The following is a 20,641-nucleotide window of genomic DNA, read 5'->3' on the forward strand; positions in this document are numbered from 1 at the left end:
AGTTCATATTAGAAGGAGAAGGAGAATCGACCTGCTAGGCCGATCGCAGTTCTTGTAGATATATTGCACACATCTAGACTAGGTTAGCACCGTAGTTTTTTATTAGCTAAGTTAGGACATCGCTGGCCGCAGCATTGTTACCCATTCTTCTGGGTTCGTGGCAGGGCTGCATACAGGCTATTCCAGTATTACGACTTGGTGGGCGGCGTCCGAAAATGAACTGGGGTCTGCAAGCCAGCGACGCCCCCTCAAGCTGCAAACTTCAGTGCATTTCCTGTCCTTGGACTCAGAGGACAGACTACTACCCACGTGATGGACTAGGATCCAGTAAAATCACCTTCCAGGTGAGAACCAATGGCTCAATTTCTCACTTGCCCCTACAGTGGCAGGAATCTTTAAGGAAAGACAAAATGCACAGAGGCATTGCCATCCGATCCATTGGTCACACAGAGTTTCCAATGCATGCATATCCCCTTCAGGACAGATATCACACCAAAATCCACCATGAGAAAAAGGAGCTAGTTTTTATGTACTCATTGTCTTCAAACATTACCCACTCTCTTTCTCTTTTCCTCTTTCTTTGTATGTGTTTGACAGATAAGCCATAATCACCTTTTTTAAATCCTATTACCAACATATAGACCAAATTCATCCCAATTTTCAAGAGGGACTTTTAAAATAAGTGATTTGATACATCTGTACAGCAGTGAGATCACACACACACACAAACACACACATATATGCACACATCATCCAGATTTATTTTCCCATTACAATTTTGTAAGCAATATTATTTCACCACCATCACCAAAATCTCAGAAGTGTCATGTACCACTATGATGACTATGACTGCACTTCGTCACAACCTGACTTTTTCATATCCTGAAACACTAATTTGCAAATTATTCCTTAAGGCTTATCTGCACAATCTTGGTTGAGCAAGGTTAAGTTCTAAGCACTGCGGGCACATAGGATTACAGCCACAGGACTATGGCTAGCTAGATTAGTGCTGGCCCAAACCTGTCCTCCAATTTCTCAAAGGTTTTCTTCCTGTGCAAAAAAGAGTATTATATTTCCCTGCCTTGTTCTCAGGGCATGACAGAATTTCTTTAGCATTTTGGTGTGTGCAGGATCTATCTTACCTTATCTTTGGCCATGGGTGGGGTGTGTGTGGTTTTTTCTTTCCATTAAACATTTCTCCAGCATTCTGCAGCTTCCCTGATTGCCTTCATTTCCTAATCTGAAAAAGGCCCATGGGAGAAGTTACCTCATGACATCTTCTCCTGAGCTTTAATTGAAGCATGGGAAGCCAGAGAGGCTAACTATTGAGCACTTAACATTGATGCATTCACTGATTTTGGTTCATATCGAACAAAAAGCACTTACTGAAATTAATGTCCACTGAAATTAATGTCCATTAATTTCAATGGGTCCACTCTGAGCGTGACTAACGTTGCATACAGCCATCTGTGTTTAAGGGAAGTCCTTCCTTTAAACATTTCCTTTTTTTAACATTCTACACTGATTTCTTTAGATGTAAAAAGACTTCACTTAAACCAAGGAAAAACTGTCAGACACACTGTAGTCAACCTTCCCATGCTTACAAGAAAGACCAGCTGAGGATATCATGGGAATCCCAGGAGAGCTGCAGAAAGCAGACAGCCGCAGAGATCAGAAGCAGCTTGTCAGGTGGGGCAGAGTGGCTGTGCTAGCTTCCTGGCAAGTGGCTCACTGTTGCTCATGGGGATGCAGAGAAGTGAGGCAGCAGGGAGGTCGGTGCAGAATTTGTGGAGCCAATTCAGTGCTCCTGCCAGGGCATTTGCACAGTGTCAAGCTCACTGCCGTCTTGCCCCTCCCTCCCAAAACATAACAGTGATCCATCTGCTGAGAAGCTAGCTTAGTAGTTCCATCCCACCCAACAAACCACTTCTGGGAAAGATGATCTGTAGGATGAAAGAAAGGGCACTCACAAACACCTCTTGGCTACCCTGAAAGCAAGAAAAGTGCAGCAAAAACCCTGCACCCCCATCCACGAGAATTTCACTGACATTTTCTCTCCCATTTGATCATTTTCCAGTGCAATTTCCTTTCTCATTACCTGACAGAGAATGACAGAAAAAAGGTTTGGCATATACAATATAAACCAAGGATGAGGAAGCTGTGGCCCTCCCGGTTTTGGTAGACTTCAGCTCCAATCATCCCTGACCATTGGCCATGCTGGCTGGAACTGATGGGAGTTGGAGTCTAACCACATCTGTGTGGCCGCAGGGTCCCCATCCCTGATATAAACCTTCTTCAGGCATGCAAAAGAACATGAGGGCTCAAACTGTGTAGGGTTCTCAATCAAAGGGAAGATTCTAACTGCATTTAGCTGGACACTGTTAAAATCTCCCTGAAGACCTTAATGCTGAACATGTGAAGGGCAGAAGAGGAGGGGACAGTGTGTAAGGGGACACCAAGGGCAGGGATGGTGCACTCATGCCCCCAACCCAGTTTGAGCCCTCACACATTTTTTGAACAACTGAAGAGGGCTATATAGTCCAGAACATTGTTTTCAAAGCAGAACAGCACACATGTGGCTTAGCTGTCACCATCTCTCATACAGTGCAATATTTTTGCACATCCAAGGCTTCATGGCTACCACAGCAAACCACAATTAGACTAGTGGTGGCTGGTCTACTATGGTGAATGAAGCACTGTCCCACCTATTAATGAGATCAATTCTTGGAGCAAATCTGGGTGCGTGATGAAGGTCATAACCCAAGAAGCTGTGGAATGGAATCAAAGAAAACATTGGTCAATAGACTCTGCTTCATGACAGAGATAGGCCCGAATGCTTGCCTTGGAGGCAGAACTGTTTTTTTCACTTTGAGGTGTGTGACAAGCAGAAACGCTGACAAGACCATGTGTCTCCCAGTAGCCTGAGAAGGCTTATCATGTCAACTCCTAAAACAATGGAAAACTGTTTCTGAGGGTGTTTGTCTTGCTGCTTGTCATTTACCAATATAGAATCCATTTTTAAACAGAAAAAGTAGCGTGAGAGAAAAGAATAAAACAGAAAATTTGGGATGCCATTAAAGATAAAAAAGAGACTTCACTCATTGCTAGAGCTCATTTCTTCCTCTTCTTCTTTTCTTAATTTTATTTGTGGTTAGCTCCAAGTTTTTCTAACAGATTTTTCCTTGTTCGGGTCTTTGGAGCCCAGTTTGCCTTCTCTTTTAGATAAGAGATTTCTTGCTTTGAACCTCTTTTCTTCTATTTTGAGGCAGTTTGTGGCCATTTTTCTGTAAGTCTCCTGGGGATGTGGCCTATAAACAATTTTGAACATATTTTGCTTTCTGCTAATTATTGGTGGTGGTGGTAGTTGTTGTTGTGGTGGTAGTGGTGGTAGTAGTAGTAGTAGTTCCCAGGTGAGGGTTATACCTCACCATTTTATTTCCATTTTTATTTTTCTCTCTTCATCTGGAATCTTCTGGATCCTATCCATTGGATCCTGCAGTCATGTCTCAGCTCTCCTCGAACTCTCTGAAACTGGTTTCTTCCTTTCTTAATATTAGGATAAGTTACTATATAGCTGAACCATAGTAAAGCTTTTAACTAGTTTGGAGTGGATGAAGTTATAGGGGACAATAAAAGTAGAGCTGCATAATAGTTAAATATATTTTGTTTTACATGACATAATTATTGTTTGTAAAAGATAAGCTGTATTTTGTTTCTCTGAGTAGTGTTAAGTTTAATAGTTGTACCATATTCATAACTCATTTCATTTTTCCATACAATCATTATTTGCATATACTGTACCTTATTCTCCCTTTCCCAAGATTTATTCATGGACAATGTGCTGTTGATTTCCCTTTCATATCACTACACTCATCTTTTATAAACCGCATTATAAACCGCAATGTATTCACTGCTCTTCTGCTGATGTCTTTAAAATATATGTTTTCTAATAGATTTTAGTCTCTCAAGTCCTGTTTGGTCACCACCCTCCCTCCCATACGGGCAATTTAAGAACTTCATTTTCACCACCAACCTCAGCCCTCACCCAGCTCCCTCTCATCCCTGCCTGCCTTCTTACTTACAACCAGTCCAGAATGTGGCACTGCCTGTCACCTTTCTCCTTCTTAGTCTCAAAAGGGAGGAGGATGGGGACAACAGTAGGATTAGTTGTCATTGGCTCTGTCTCCACCTACTGTTGGTCTCACTCTCTTCTTTTCTATCAGTCCTAATGGGCACCAGCCACCACTGAATCAAGACAGCCTTCCAACCCACACCACTTCCAGATTTCGACCATATAACTAGTCAATGCTTTATTTGTCAAACCCAAAGTTAATTTCAAAGACAGTATAAAGAACTACCTGTCTATGTCTTGTGGGAGATCTTTGAGGTTGTTGCTGCTCATATCCAACCACTGCAAATTTGACATCCGGAGCACACATATTGGAATTGAGGGGAAACTGTTTGCTGACACATCTACAAAGGTCACTTTTTTCAAGTTACTTAGCTGTAAAGCAAATGAAAAACCATGTTATAAGAAATTCAGTGAGGAAAGGATACATTTAATTATGGTACTTGGGGTTTCTCTCTCAGAAAGGGGTGAACCCAGTGATGTTGCATATAAGGCATCATGCTGCTCCTCTTGAAATCAGTAGAAATCTTTATCACAGCTCCTCCAGAACCAAATGATGTATGTATCACAACAAATGCACTGGTATATCTCATTTGCTGTGTGGGATATATATCTTCTCTCACATAAGTTTTTCTGTTCCAGGTATAACCTGTTTTCACACAGCTGAAACAACAATACATTGAGAAAATGCAACTATTCCTCACTTAGCAGTACCTCTTGGACAGGGTGATAAGTAACAAAACTCCATGACTTTGCTAATTTGTTACTGTCACCAGGCTTTTAAAATCATATTTATGTCCCCAGTGGATATGCATTACTCCAGTGCAGAGGATCTGGATTAGCTACCTCTACTTTAAAAAAAGGAGGGAAAAGCAGTTGAGATGACTTTTTTTCCACCACTCACAGTGTCCCAGCATTTAGGATCAGGTGGGGAAACACAGCATTGCCTGCTCCTTTGCCATGTCTGATATGCAACAGTTAGATGGTGGGAATTTTCATAGCCTAGAGCTACGCATTGTCACTTGCCAATTGTTGCAGATCAAACTACTGTTAAAGGGACTGCTAGTAAAGAAGCAGGTCAAAAGCTATCAACTCTATTGCCACTTCAGGGACCTAAGTGAAACTGGGAACCAACCATATTTACCCCTCTGTAATGGCAAAAATAGCATGGTGGGAGGGAAACATTGTTCCTATTTCCTTATGACTGTGGCACTCGGTCAATTTTATGGTTGCTAAAATTAGTTGGATTGCAGACAAACTATAATCATTCAAAGAATTGGAGGTGGTACAATAGAAACATTTTGACATATACCTCTTTCTTTTGTTCTAGTCTGTCAAATTGGGTTTGCAGATGTCCATTTTATTGAGCAGTCATCAAGATTTGTGCTCATGATGATATCAGGACAGTTATACGCAATCATGCTTTCAATACCTGCAGAAGTGTTGGGGCAGTCATACTGCTTTGTTTGCAATAAGTGCATGTCACATAGTTTTCTGCTAAAATCCAGCAACCTTTCATTCCAACAATTATTCCTCTGTGTGTTGTGTTGTGTTGTGTTGTGTTATGTTTCTGTGTCGCCTTTGAGCCAAAAAGGCCCTCAAGGCGGCTCACAAAAAATAAACACAAATACAAAATACACATCAGAAAAGAACAATAGTTCACAAAAATTTAAATAACAAAATATTAACATTATTAAAAAGGCAACAGCAAAAACTTTCAATAACAATACAGTAACAATCAGTTTCTGTGTGTGTGTGTGTGTGTGTGAGTGAGTGTGAGTGAGTGTGAGTGAGTGAGTGAGTGAGTGATCTGTCCCACTTTTGTTGTGTTATAATGCAAGAGTGCATTGGGAAAACATCACAGAAATCTAATAAAGTGGAATGATGTGGACAGACCAATATAAATCCACCACTAATGTGCTATTATTGCATCAATGACATGTTGCAGAATACACCCGCAAACAAAAAAACACCAGTCTGGAGTGGTCATTTGTAGTGCTTCAAAAACCAGTTAAACCTGTTTTACTGAGACATCAATGCACATGGCATTAGCAATTATTCTTCTGTCATACCACCTTCAAGTCTCTGGGTTCATCTCCAGCCCATCAACATGCTATATTTATTTAGAAAATTTATAAACCACTTTATCAGAAAGGTCTCCAAGCTGTGTACAAAATAAAATTATAGATAAAAGACAAGTAACATCCATAAACCAATGAAAAACAAATATACATAAAACCATCATAAATAAAACAAAGAAAACATTTAAAACAAATATAGGTAACTAAATCACATGTCTTAAGATAGATCACTGAGAAATACATATCCCAATATTTTGAAGAAATAGTCTTACAATGCCATTTGATTATCAAATAATGTATACTCTCCATGGCAGTTATTTGGCTTTTATTTGAATATCTGTTCCCAAAATTATGTTTTTTTCTTAAATTATAAAATACTTCAAGTCTAACTATCCAAACACAGTACAGATGTTGGGGGAAATTATGTGTTAATCTTGTTCAAAAACAATGTTTTGCATTTATGGGAATACAGAATCTTATGCAGTAGCTAAAATGAGAGCAGACATATTTGTTTACAATTGTAATATGAACTATTTTAAATGGTCACCTAGTCTTTAAAAATATTTTACCAAATAAGCAATGTTGAAGTTTGACTACATTTAAAGGAGCTGACATATGCAAGTGAGCTGAACTTTTTTTTAACATTCTCAGACAGACAGCAACATTATAATAATCACAAAGATCTAAGAATTAAAACCATATGCATGCTTTCTGACTCAACACAAAACTAGAAACTTATAGAAACTAGAAAATATTACTAAGGCTATAGTTCTAACAATGCAATCCTATAATGACTACTCATCAGTTAAGTTCCATTTTCAATGGGATTTCAGCTCAAGCAAGTGGCCATAGGATTGTAGCCTCAATCTACAATTCTATGCACATTCACTAGACACTGACCAGTCAGGAAACACTAAAGCAGATCAGAATGATCTCTCCTGTTTCTGGGATGCTCTGCTCTGTTCCAATCAAAGGCAGCCACTAGAGCAGAGATGCACTGACACCACCAATGCTGACACCACTGCCAGTAAATTGGGTCAGAACTGAAGGGCAAGAAAAAGACTTCGTTCATCCCATTGAGCGTAATGAATAAATATGCATAGGTTGCACTGCATATATCTGAAAGTGCAACTAGGATGACTCAGATACAGGCACACACATTTAAGTCTTGCATGTCCCAGAGGGTAAAAAGTGATAGTTGCTCACTTGCATGTATTAAATGTGCTTAACCCTCTCTCAACAAACATGGAAAAGACAACAATGGCCCACAGACTGGAAGCGTTTAATATACATCCCAATTCCAAAGAAAGGGGATCCCAGGGAATACAGTAATCATCGAACAATTGCCTTGATATCCCATGCAAGTAAAGTAATGCCCAAGATTCTACAACAAAAGCTCTTACCATATATGGAGCGAGAAGTGCCAGATGTCCAAGCTGGATTTAGAAAGGAAAGAGGCACCAGAGATCATATCGCAAACATATGTTGGATAATGGAAACAAACCAAGGAATTTTATAAGGAAATCACTCTGTGCTTTATAGTTTACAGCAGTGATTCCCAACGTGGGTGGTAGCACCCCCCTGGGGGGTGTTACAGCCTTTCAGGGGGGCATTGGTGTGACTGCAAACTTCAGGGGAGGCATTTAGGTCATTAGGGGGGCGTTGACATTTGGCGGTCTGATGCGACAGTTGAAGCATTTAAGTTTAATTTTATTTAATACACAAATCATTAATGTTTAAAGTGTTTTGTCCCCAGTTAGAATGTATTTAATAGTCTCAATTCATGGAAACAACACTATAAATAGTGTGTGCTCTTTAGTAAAGAAATTCTGAATAGCGGCCAGTGTCATATCAAGGAATGGGGATATTAGCCATGCCCCGGCACTAGGTAATGTTCCGATGCTGTCTTGAGGAATGTTGGAACCAATCATGAGAGAGTGTTTGATAAGCTGGGTGTATTGGTGGAGGGCGCATTCTTCCAACGGATGAGTGCTGTGTGCAAACAGGTGACACAGACAGTCAGTTATTCGCTAGTTTTCTTCAGAAATGGGACATACTCGCTACCCGTTGTTCCTATGATGTTTAAATAAACTTGTTTAACGAAACAATGCCGGTAAACTGAATGAGTTTGTTGTTAAGTAACACAGTGTATTCTATTGGTTCATACTGTGTGGACTTAATTCGTTTTTGCTTATGTTTTTAGGATTTGTGAAATAAGAAACAACTCCTATATCTGCAATTTGTTTCTTGCGTGTAACTATGTATGTATATTAATAAATCATACTAAGAATTCAATGTGTAATCTAAGTGCAATAAAAAGGCATGATAAAAGCGATCAGTAATAATCACTGGAAATACCTTTTATGCATTACTCATATTTTAAGGGAAGAATAGGAAGCATTGACATATACTTAATCTGAGGGGGGTGTTGGGCACAAAAAGATTTTGCAAAGGGGTGTTGGGTCGAAAAAGGTTGGGTAATGCTGGTTTACAGCAAAACATTTGATTGTGTAGATCATGAAAAATTATGGAATGCTTTAAAAGAAATGGGGGTGCCACAGCATCTGATTGTCCTGATGCACAACCTATACTCTGGACAAGAGGCTACTGTAAGGCAGAATAGGGAGAAACCAATTTGTTCCAAATCAGAAAAGATGTGAGACAGAGGTGTATTTTATCACCCTATTGATTTAATCTATATGAAGAACATATCATACGGAAAGGGGGGTTGGACCAAGATGAAGGAGGTGTGAAAATTAGAGGGAGAAATATCAATATGGGCAGATGATACCATACTACTAGCAGAAACCAGTAATGATTTGAAATGAATGCTGATGAAAGTTAAAGAGGAAAGCACAAAAGCAGGACTACAGCTGAATGTCAAGAAGACTAAAGTAATGACAACAGAAGATTTATGTAACTTTAAAGATGACAACAAGGACATTGAACTTGTCAAGGATTATCAATACCTTGGCACAGTCAATAACCAAAATGGAGACAATAGTCAAGAAATCAGAAGAAGGCTAGGACTGGGGAGGGCAGCTGTGAGAGAACTAGAAAAGGTCCTCAAATGCAAAGATGTATCACTGAACACCAAAGTCAGGATCATTCCCAATGGTATTCCCAATCTCTATGTATGGTTGTGAAAGTTGGACAGTGAAAAAAGTGAATAAGAGAAAAATCAACTCCTTTAAAATGTGATGTTGGAGGAGAGCTTTGCACATACCATGGACTGCAAAAAAGACCAATAATTGGGTGTTAGAACAAATTAAATCAGAACTATCACTAGAAGCTAAAATGATGAAACTAAGGGTATCATACTTTGGACACATCATGAGAAGACATGATTCACTAGAAAAGACAATAATGCTGGGGAAAACAGAAGGAAGTAGAAAAAGAGGAAGTCCAAACAAGAGATGGATTGATTCTATCAAGGAAGCCACAGAACTGAACTTTCAAGATCTGAATAGGGTGGTTCATGACAGATGCTATTAGAGGTCTCTGATTCATAGAGTCGCCATAAATCATAATCATCTTGAAGGCATATAACAACAAACTCTCTCACAGAAATTAGTGAGACATAAAAGAATCTAACTTTGCCTAGATCTCACACATTATAATTAAATCAGTTAGGCTTACTTTCAAGAAATGGATGAAGCATCAGAATTTTGATGCCCCCCGTTCTTTAAGGGACTAGCATAGGATAATGCTTTGCCTTATTCTAACATGTTTCCTGCAGAGCAAAACACACTGGAAAGCCAAAAAATATAATTAATCTTATTTCCTAGCAAAGTCATAATAAAAATAGCAAGCAGAAAAAATATGGGCAAGAATTAAAACAACATTTTCTTTTGCTTATGGGGATTCAGTCCACTAGCCCCTTGTGGAAGAAACATCATAGAATGTGTCCCATTGCTTTATTCCACCCAGCATAACTGTCGTATGACTTCCATATATTTCATCCTCTGAGATAAACAAAAGTTGCCAGTAGCAATTCTTGCTTAGTGTTAGCCTGCATTTCAAGCATAGGTTGTGCTGAAATCAGTTTCCTTTATGCAGTGATTGGCTTCTTTCACTCCAGGTTTTGCACAGTGGGCAGGGTTCTTACCAACCCCTATCCCCAGAAAATAACACTAAATAATCAGCCTTGCTCACCTAGAAGAATAAGGGTATTATTTAAACACAGGTTTGCTTGGGTTTGAGAGCAGGGCCCTTGAAGCACCTGAACAGCAGACTGAACAAAGATCATGTGGTCTCCACTATGGTCAGATGTCTGCAGAACGTGTACTTTTGCAAATGTCATCATAATGGTCATTCTGTATCTGCAAGAAATCAATCTTTCAGAGTGGCAGGACCAGTGCTTTGGAATTCCCTGCCTATTAACATCAGGCAAGCACCTTCATTATGGTCTAGGGCAGGAATGGGAACCTGTGGCCCTCCAGATGTTGGTGGACTACAACTATCATCCCTGGCCAAAGGCCATATTGGCTGAGGATGATTGGTACTGGAGCCCAACAAAATCTAGAGGACTACAGGTATACAGAAAGTGCTCTGTGAACCAATGGTACACATTTGCATCCATTTCTGAGACCACAGCAATATTACAGTGTGTACCTGTGTGCCATTGGATCACATGGTTCTCTCTCCATGAAGTTGGACTGTCAGGAGCAGCTCCTATGCAGAAAAAAAAAACAGCCAAAGATGATTGTATAAATCAACCCTTGAAAATACTGGGGTGAGGCTGAGAAGTAAGAGATATGGCTTGTTTGTGCAAACATGATTCAAGATTGTTATTCTGCATTAACTTCCTGTCAAGTCCAAATTATCTCAGCTGTAGCCAAGGTATTGATATTAACAAGAAATAAATTAAAATGACCCAGAATTCTTTTTTCAAATGCTGGCTGCATGGAGCTGCTTCATGAACTCTGTATATTGTACTGGAAAGGCAGGAAAAACAGTAACAGACTTCTAACAGCCACGTACTGTAGATATTTCAAGTCAGTTGCCCAATGATAGAAAAGGACTTTATCAGTAGTAAATTTAAAATGTACATATAAGGGTCAAGCACTGAGAGAAACCACCCTTCCTTTTCCATCAAACAAATGTCACGTCCTCCACTGTAAAAAGATCCCTGTTTTCCTATTGCAAAAAGACCTAGTCAGACATCACGGCCTTCAGAAGCTGCCAAGTATTTCAGTATCCCAGGCCAACTGCTAGACTGCAAAAATATTATGTAATATAAATGCGGAACTGTTACAGGTGCCGCAAAATACTCATTCTGCACTTGTAAGAAATCATTGTTTTAGTGTGGCAGCACCCACTCTTTGGAACTCCCTGCCTATTGACATCAGGCAGGCATCTTCCCAGTATTCCTTTCAATGCCTGCTTAAAAGTTTTTTTGTTTAGGCAAGCCCATCCAGAGACATAGATGTTGACATGTTTTAATATTTTTAGTTTGTTGCTGTTTCAGTTGGTTTTTAAATGTTTTTAATTACTTGTTTTCAACTGTTTTATTGTTTTTTGTAAACTGCTTAGAGGGTTTTTTATAATCAAGCAGTATATAAATGTTGTTAAATAAAAAAATATGAAGATGCAACAACATAAGAATGTTTCACAACCAGTGAAATGCTCACTAAATGGTTGGGTGTGTATAGAAAATATAATGGATGATTGAGGGATTGATTAACTGATTACATTTTAATCCTGCGCTTCCTCCATGGAGCTCAGGGCAGTGTACATGGTGTCTCCCTCCCCTTTTTGTCATCACAACAACCCAATGAGGCAGGTTACCTTGGAAGACATTGACAGATTCTGTCACCTAGCAAACTTTGTACCAATCAGGAGCTCCCTAGTAGTTCTAATCCTAGCACCTCGCCGTGCATTTCTGTGCCATGCCAACCTCACCATTGCCTCTCCCCTCCCCCTTTCCAGCCTGGTATGCAGTAGCAACTCACCCTGAGCGAGGCCATGACTTAGGCCCTACCACACTGTCCACGGCTGGAAATTTGGGGCCTAAGTCATTTAGGATTTTAAATACTAATGTAAGCACCTTGAACTAGACTCGGAAACAAAATGGCACCCAGTGCAGCTGTTTTAAATTATGGGTTATGTGAGTTCTACATGCAACCCTAGACAGTAATTTAGTTGCTGCATTTTGGCCCAGTTGCAGTTTCTGAGTCGTCTTAAGGGCAGCCACGTGTAGAGCACATTGCAACAATATGGTCTGGAAGTTACTAGAGCATGGAGGACAGTCACCAACTAACCTGTGTCCCAATGGGGCCGAATTTGGCAAACCAACCAGAGCTGTGAAAAGGCCCTCCTAGCTGGAAGCTGGGGATGTGCTAGAATTCTGCCCAATTCAGATTTGGTACAGAATTTTCCATTAATTTGCTTGTTTGCTTTCAGTGTCAATTGGATTTATATGTAGTCAGTTTTACCTATCTTAAGCATGATTGCACGGAAGTAAATACCACTAAACTCAATAAGCATGCAAAAGATCAAACCTGCCCTCCCCCCTTCCTTTGCCCCCTCCAATCCACTCCTTTCCCTTCCCCCTCCTCTGCCTCCTCCCCCATGGTCAGTTTTACCTATCTTAACCATGATTGCATAGGAGTAAATCCCATTGAACTCAATAAGCATTCAAATGATCAGACCTGCCTTTCCTCTCCTTCCCCTCTCCTCTCCCTTCCTCCTCCCCTCCCCTCTTCCTTCTTCCTCCTCTCCTGCCCACTCCAGCCCTCCCTCCCTGCCCCCTGGTCAGTTTTACCTATCCTAAGCATGATTGCACAGGAATAAACCCAACAAAATTCAATAAATATGCAAATGATCAAACCTGTCCTTCTCCCCTCCCCCTCCTGTCTGCTCCCATCCCCCTCCTCCCCTCTGCCCTTCCTCCTCCTCCTCCTCCTCCCCTCCCCGTCCCCTGTGGTCAGTTTTACCTATCCTAAGCATGATTGCATGCAAATGAGTAATCCATTCTCAGGAAACTTGCATGGGATCCCATTTCTTATCTCCTGGATAAAAAAGAGAAATTCACTAATAGGCAAAAAACCTTGAGGTTTAAGAATGTACCTATAGCCCACAGATATTTCTATCAAACTTTAAAAAGCAGGGAAATTGGGCAGGTATTATTTGGGATGATTGCAAGTGTTGCCACCACTCACCATATGCTCAGAGGCACGTTACCAAATTCTTCCCAGATACACGGGAAGTGGATTGGACTGTGAAAGACCAACCCAAATTGTGTTTGCATTTTGACCAATTTGTAGGGCAGTACAATATCTCAGAGAGGAGGTCAGGTCTCCTGCTCCTCTGGTGCATTCACTATAGCTGCCCATTTCCCTGCTTTTTAAAGTTTGATAGAAATAGCTGTGGGCTATAGGTATGTTCTTAAACGGCAAGGTTTTTTTTGCCTATTAGTGAATAATCCTTTGGAAATGGGATTTGACAAAGAAATATGAAGAAATGGAGTAACATGGGAGAGAACAAACTTGGGTTAGTTGTGCCTCAGAAATATGGGGTTCTGATTATACTGTAGAACAGCTCCTTCAGACTCTTTCATATAAGGCTATGTTTAACAAACTCTGTCTGGTTTCTATACTGCAATGAAGCCAAATGGGGTTTTTATTTAATCTTTCTCCCCACCCCGAAATGCTAACAAATCCCTAAGGTATAGGACACAGAGGAAATTATGGCAGCTGAATAGTATATTTAATAAAGGAAGTCCCATACACTTTATTTCCTTTAGAAGACTGATGCATTTCTGCACCTTCAGTAACATTTTGTTTTTAAACAAGTACACCAAGCTTATCATTTTTACCTCAGCAGTTTATTTTGCCACCTCTATTTTTTTCTTCTTTTAAGCGTTTTGTTATCCAACTCTGAATCAGTTATAATGCAGGCTTTGTGCAAGTTTCATTTTATACCACATTTGACAGTCAAACTACCCGGCCACCATTACTGCTGTCCTGATTTTTAATCAAAATTGTCATCTTTATTTGACAAACAACCTATATTTCTGCTTATCTTAATCATTTTGCTGTAAAATATAGCCTGCACAACATTCCAAACAGCCCCACTCCTTCGCTTCCCAATTTAACAGTGAAAGTTTCAGCTGAGAGAAAAGGACGCCATGTCCCTGAATGGAAAGAGTTGTTTGATTAATGGGTGTGTTTTCAGTTCTGCTTTATTTTTTTTTGTCATTGAAAAGGATCTGCTGATAAGGTTGGCTGCTTGTAGTTTTAGCATGAGCTGCCCATTTTATAGCATGTCAAAATGCAGAGGTCTGTGATAATTTGAGTTGTTGGCCACCTCTGTAAAACAAAGCTGCAGTCAATTAAATGCAATCAATGTGTCATATTCCAATAAACTAAAACTTACACGGGACAAGAACGAACAGGGCCGGCCAGTAAGGGAGCAAAGAGTAGCCTCATCACTAGGGCAGCAGATTAGGAGAGGCAGCAGATTACACTCCCTTATCCACCATCCTCAGGGGACATGCCACAATCACCAGGCCAAAGCCTTCCTGCCACTAGTTGCCCTCTAGCTAGTCCACCATCCCCCACACTATGTGGTGTCCTGAGATTTGTCTGTTCAGGTGCATCCTAATGGCCATTTCTTAGGACTCTGGAACTACCATTACTACTTTCTCACATTGGCAAAATTTAAATTTTAACATGATTTTTACTGTGGCAAAGTAGCCCAGGGTACTCCTACAGGAAGCTCCAGTGCCATGTCTGGTGCTCATGCCTCATTCTGAAGAAGGGGCCTTCTCATCGTGAGGCACTGTGGGCAAGGTGACTGTGGAGAGTGCTTGTGCCACTGCCATTTTGCCACTGTGGCAGCAGATACTGTTGTTTAACAATAGCAAACTATTGTTTGCTATTTATTTCTGCAACAAAGCAATGGCAGTACGATGGCAGTACAGGCACCTTCAGGGCCACCTTACCTACAATGCCTCATTCTGAGGAAGGACCCTATGTAACAATGTAGGGCTATTTCTCATAGCAAGGATTTGTGGGTTGAGATTGAGCCCCGCAGATCTGAGGCATGCCCATGCCGCCACCACTGATGCACAAGTCCCCAGCTGAAGTTCAGCAAAAGTCTCCCAGAAATTTGAATAACAAGCTTTCTCTTTGCAGCTTCTGGTTGTAACTGCTTCCTGTTCAGCACGGTGTGGAACTAATGATGAAGCAACTCAGTTCCTGTTCTTTGTGCACAAAGAATTAATTCATCTCATTCTATTCTTTTTAATTGTGAAATATTGCTATTTCATATTTTTTTTAAAAAGGGGGGATGTGGAAAAATGTAATTAAAGTTGAGAGGCAATTCATCACTTATTCCTTGATGCACTGAACAGGAAGCAATCAGAGGCCAAAGTGGCATAGAGGAAGCGTCTAATTATAGACCAGTTCCCCAGAAATGCCCTTTGTCAGCCAATACTGGAAAAACTGGTGCTGAAAAAAGACAGGAGAATAACACAGAACATATTGAAATGCAATGGATTGGCAATGACATTTTCATGGAGAATTCAAACAAAGAGACAGAACAATAAGCCAATGCCAGGCTGAATAGCAAGCAAGGACCAATGAAGCAGCACAGCTATATCTCAACATTCTTTATGACTTCACTCCACACAGAGACGGAAATATTTGAAAAGCACTTTCTCATTGATTGACCTAATTGCATGGAGCTTCTCAGTGCCAGTACCATTGGCTGCCAGGATTCTACAGTGCTGGCATAAAGTGAATCCTCCCAATTAGGTCAAACAAGGTGGAAAGGGGCTTTGAAATGTTAAAATCATTATGTGGAGCATTGGTTCATGGGAACCATTTTTGACAACCTCCAGCTAGGTCTGTAATGATTGATCTGGCCCCATATACTGCACAAACACATTTTTATATGGGTGAATTATCCTGGTGTCCAACACCACTAGACATAGCCTGCAAGCAAAACCACTAACGAACAGCCGAAACAAGGTTTAAATCAGGGACTAGCAGGAGATAGACAGCAGTGGCTCATGTAGCAATGCTGTGTCTTGCAAAGAATGCTGGATTAAGTGGGCATTGGTCTGATTCAACAAAGCACTCTATGTTCTTAAGCAAGTGTGCATGATCAGAACCACTTAGCATAGATTAGTTCTGCCTTAACTGTTAAGAGATCCTTAATGAGTATGTGTACTTGCTTTTCAAATTTTAAGCACATTGGTAGACCATGGATATTCTAGTAATGCATAAATAAATAAGTATAGTAGACCATATAGGCAAGAATTATGTTAGCCCACCCATGAAGCATTAGATACCGGCCTGGCCTGAATTTCGTTTGGCCTTTAATTGCCACTTTTTCTCATTGTCCCTTTGGCAAGCTATAGAGCCAGCTAATCCATAAATGTGGTTTCAGTGGAAGAGGCTGCTAAAGTCAACAATCAGCAATACTTCAAAGTAACCAGCAACAACTGCAATATAAGTTATTGTTTTATTTCTCATAAACTGCCATTTTAAAAAAATCCTTTCTGAAACATAAGGTAAATCAATCATTGCTTTCTAGAGGAAAAATGAAGTTTTTACAGAGGTAATTTCATTGCAAACATTCATATTTGAGTAATATAATCCCCTCCACCACCACCACCCCAAAAGGACACAGTTACGCTGAGAACTGTAAAACACTAGTTGGCTGCTTTCATCTACCCTATTGGGGGGGGGGAGTGATTGTTCACTTCAGGGTGGAAAATATTGAGAACATTTTAAAAGATAATATCACTGAAATGGAACCCTGGAATAGGATAGCAATGGCAGATGCTAAATAAATGTCAAAGGAAAAGATGGGAGGTAAATGTTAAGGCATAGCTAAAAGACACTGATCTTTGGCAATGTGCTATTATAGCAGCAACATTTCAATGACTGATACTTCGGAGATGTTATCAGCTGGTTTGATGGATGCTGGTGTAGCAGAAAGGCAATTGCTTACATGTAGCATTACTGAATCATATATTCACAACTGGAAAAGCTACTTTTTTATCCTTCGGCTAATAACAGATCAGCTTTTCCATAAAGTAGCATTGTGACTTTTGAATATCACACATGAAGATGAACTTTTAATACAACTTTTATATTTGTATGGATGTTGGACTAAGAAACACTTTGAAAGATAGCACCAAATTTTGACATCTATTAGCAGGAAGAAGAGATAATCTCATTTACATAAGCAGATTCCTGAATGTAATAGAATTCTTTTATGAAGGTGGGGATGTCATTTAACTGGCTCAGTTTTTCCCATAGATATGCTTAACTATAGTTGCTGGTGACCGTCCTGAAAGAATGGGGTCAGGACAGCAATCAGTCTAATAAATCTGCACTAGAACTGAGCATGCACACACACACACTTTTTAGTTTCCTTTTCACTTTGTTAATATTGAAAATGAATGCTTTGGGGTATGCTGCTGACTGCTCCTTAATTTTTTTCAAGTCCTGGACATTAGATGTGACCCGGTGAGTCACGGGTTGTTCAAACCTAAGATTTGGATTTCTAGTTCAAAATAGTTCCCTCTACTCACTACTTTGATATACACCATCAACTACTTTAAGTTGTTGTTGTTGCTGCTGTTGTTTGTTGTTATTTCAGTTTCTTATCCACCCTTCACTATAAGGTCCCAGGGCAGGTTACAGCAATTTAAAGATACAATAATAAAATCAATTTAAAACAAATCAAAAGAATAAACAGTTTAAAACAAATCAAATGAATAGCGTGGGTCCTAATTTATAGGGATATAGTCATAAATATAGATACAGATATCAGGTATGAAAGGCCAGGGTAAAGAGGTACATCTTCACTATGCAATAGAAACTACATAATGAAGGGACCAGAGACACCAAGGTGGGGAGGGAATTTCACAAGTTAGGGGCTGCCAGCCAAACTTCTAAAGGTGGTGGAACTACCAAGAGGGCTCCCTCCATTGATCTTAACACCTGAGAGGATCTGTAGGGAAGGAAGTGGTCTTTCAGCTATGTGTTGTATAAAGTCTAGTGAGTAGTTACAAAGGATTCCTGAAGAATACATTCTAGGCCAATAAAGAGCTATCAGATCATTGTACCCCAAGTTCATGAAATGTTCATCAAGGTCATGCTTGCTTCAGCAGTAGTTATGACGGTGGCAGTGATACCCTGGTCCAGCCTGTGGACATACATGGGAGGACTAATAAAACTGGTTCTCCAGTGTAGTCATGCTATTTAAAACTTGAAGCAAAACACCTCAATAAATGGGGTTCAAAGGCATGGGATTCTGAGAAATTATTGGCATCTTTACCAGTAAAGCAAGCAGATAAACTAACATTACATATGGCAGAAAAGGACATCAAGCTATAAAATTTAGAAATTAAACTTCCCATCTGTCTTGGATCAGAAAAACTTTCAATTTACAGAAAAATTATTCTGTGGTGCTAGTTTGTTAGTCGTGATAGTTGCTTTAAACTTCCTGCTTTTGACCACCAGAGAAGGCAGATATTGTCTTAAGACAAACTGTGCACTACATGAATTGGCAAATATAGGCCTAAGAGAGCAGAATGACCAGAGGGCAGAGCCCCCCAAGTTATAAATCAAAGCATTGGTGGTGTGAAAGACCATTGACCTTTGCTGATTCACACGGTACTAGAAACAGTATGTTCAGAATGAAAAGTTCAAAGAAAGTGTTGAACCAGGCCCTCAGCAGCTCACCTATTTGCCTATCCTCTTTTACAGTGCAATCCTATGCCTGCCTACTCATAAGTAAGTCTTGTTTTCAGTGCTTACGCTCAAGTAAGCATGTATAGTGGGGCTGGAGAAGCTGTTTTCTGTTTGAGAACCATGTTCCCTTCTGGGTAACTTTCCAGGGGCCACATGCCAGTGGTGAGAAGAGCCAGAGGCAAAACTGGATAGAGCAACAAGGGTGAATGTTACCTATGTACAGTAGGCTCATTTCTTCATACTCACACATTCCTCTGTCTCCTCCACTCAGAGGCACGATCAGAATTCAAGGGCATATCCCAGGCAAGCAAAAACACTCAAGGAAGGTGCAAAGCAGGGTTGGGGAGGGTCGTAGCTCGGGAGGGTGTGTGGCCGTGGGGGGAAATCCGGAGGGCCGTACTTAGAGGGCCAGTTCTGATCCCTGGGCCTGTTTCCTGTCCCTCATTTACAGGATTGCAGCCATAGCCTCTTCCAAACATTTATAGGAACTCATGCCATGCAAATACTTCCACAAATCTCCTCTGTCAACTGACACCTCACCACCTGCCCTTTTCATTTTCACACCCTCCTGCTAATTTTGGGAATTATATGTCATGCCAATACCAATGCCTCAAACCACACACACACCCTGCAGAAAAAAGAACCCACCTGCTTCTTTCCTTAGAGTGCCAGACTTTTGGCAAACACTGTAGGGGTGAGGGTAACTATTTGGGACAAGCGGCTTATCCAAATGGGGTTTTACTGTGTGTTTGCAGCTCCTGCTGTCTCCCTTTGATTCTCATCGTTTACATGACATTACCGCAAACATTTTTCCATGTAAATTCAAAGTAACCTAATCCGCCAATAATTCAAAAAGTTTAGATACAACTCTACTCCACGTTAGTGATGAGCTCCATTTTTTCAATAATCAGATTTGCCATTGGATTAATTATTATTTCTGATATTCTCTCTTCGCGGAGAAAATTTTGAAATAGCACCTCTCCATGCCTGGTTTCCAATTCATTCTTCTTCTGTTCTGATTTGCCTTTTTTTTAAATCACTTTGGAATCATTGATAGTGTGAGTGATACTGATATCAATCTACTTTCTATCTGAGCTCTTCAAATGTGTATTCCCTTTCACCAATGTCAATGAGGAGTTGGTTGTAACTAAGAGACAGAAAGCAGCAGGGGGGAGAGTTTAGAATAAAGATCGATACCAGTGGAGACTCATGAATAAATAGTGATTATGATATTGATAATTCTCTGCCAGGTAATATATTGGGAAAATGAAAAGATATTGAAGGAAAAAGGAATCGGATCGTTAATGACCACCAGGGGTCCACACTTAAAACAAAATGAAAAAAGGAGAGGATTCCATTCCACTTTGCAGACTGTTGGCTTCTATGCTTTTTGGTGGATGGATGAATCATCACTTTCTGCTACTCTCCTTTCTACGTCCACTATTTCTCCCATGAATTCTATTTTTTTTCCGGTGGTTTATCCAGCAACTTCCAGCTGCTCTGTCCTCCCCCCTTCACAGTTTGTTGCAGCCCTCCTTTCCTTTCTTCCTGCCTGAGTAAACAGCCACCAGGCACAGTAAGCAGCAGCACTTCTCATCAGAGGGAAGTTGCCTTTGTTTCCCTCCCTAAATTTTGCACAGCACTGCAAGGCTGGTCTAACAGAGCTCTATACTCAAGGAAAAGCTGGGAAAAGCTCTTGCAAGAGCTCTTGCTCA

The 20,641-nt window shown here is 40.4% G+C and overlaps 1 protein-coding gene across 1 annotated transcript in view; it reads right to left on the reverse strand.

The window, feature by feature from the left end:
* The window catches only part of LRRC2 (leucine rich repeat containing 2), an 80,186-nt gene that overhangs the window by 19,264 nt on the left and 40,281 nt on the right, over nt 1-20,641 (reverse strand). The window contains exon 6 of the mRNA XM_061626236.1: nt 4,359-4,504. Within this exon, the coding sequence (XP_061482220.1) occupies nt 4,359-4,504 (146 nt within the window). The remainder of the gene's footprint in view (nt 1-4,358; nt 4,505-20,641) is intronic.

The sequence above is a fragment of the Rhineura floridana genome, chromosome 1 (genome assembly GCF_030035675.1).
Source record: "Rhineura floridana isolate rRhiFlo1 chromosome 1, rRhiFlo1.hap2, whole genome shotgun sequence".
NCBI classification, from domain to species: domain Eukaryota; kingdom Metazoa; phylum Chordata; class Lepidosauria; order Squamata; family Rhineuridae; genus Rhineura; species Rhineura floridana.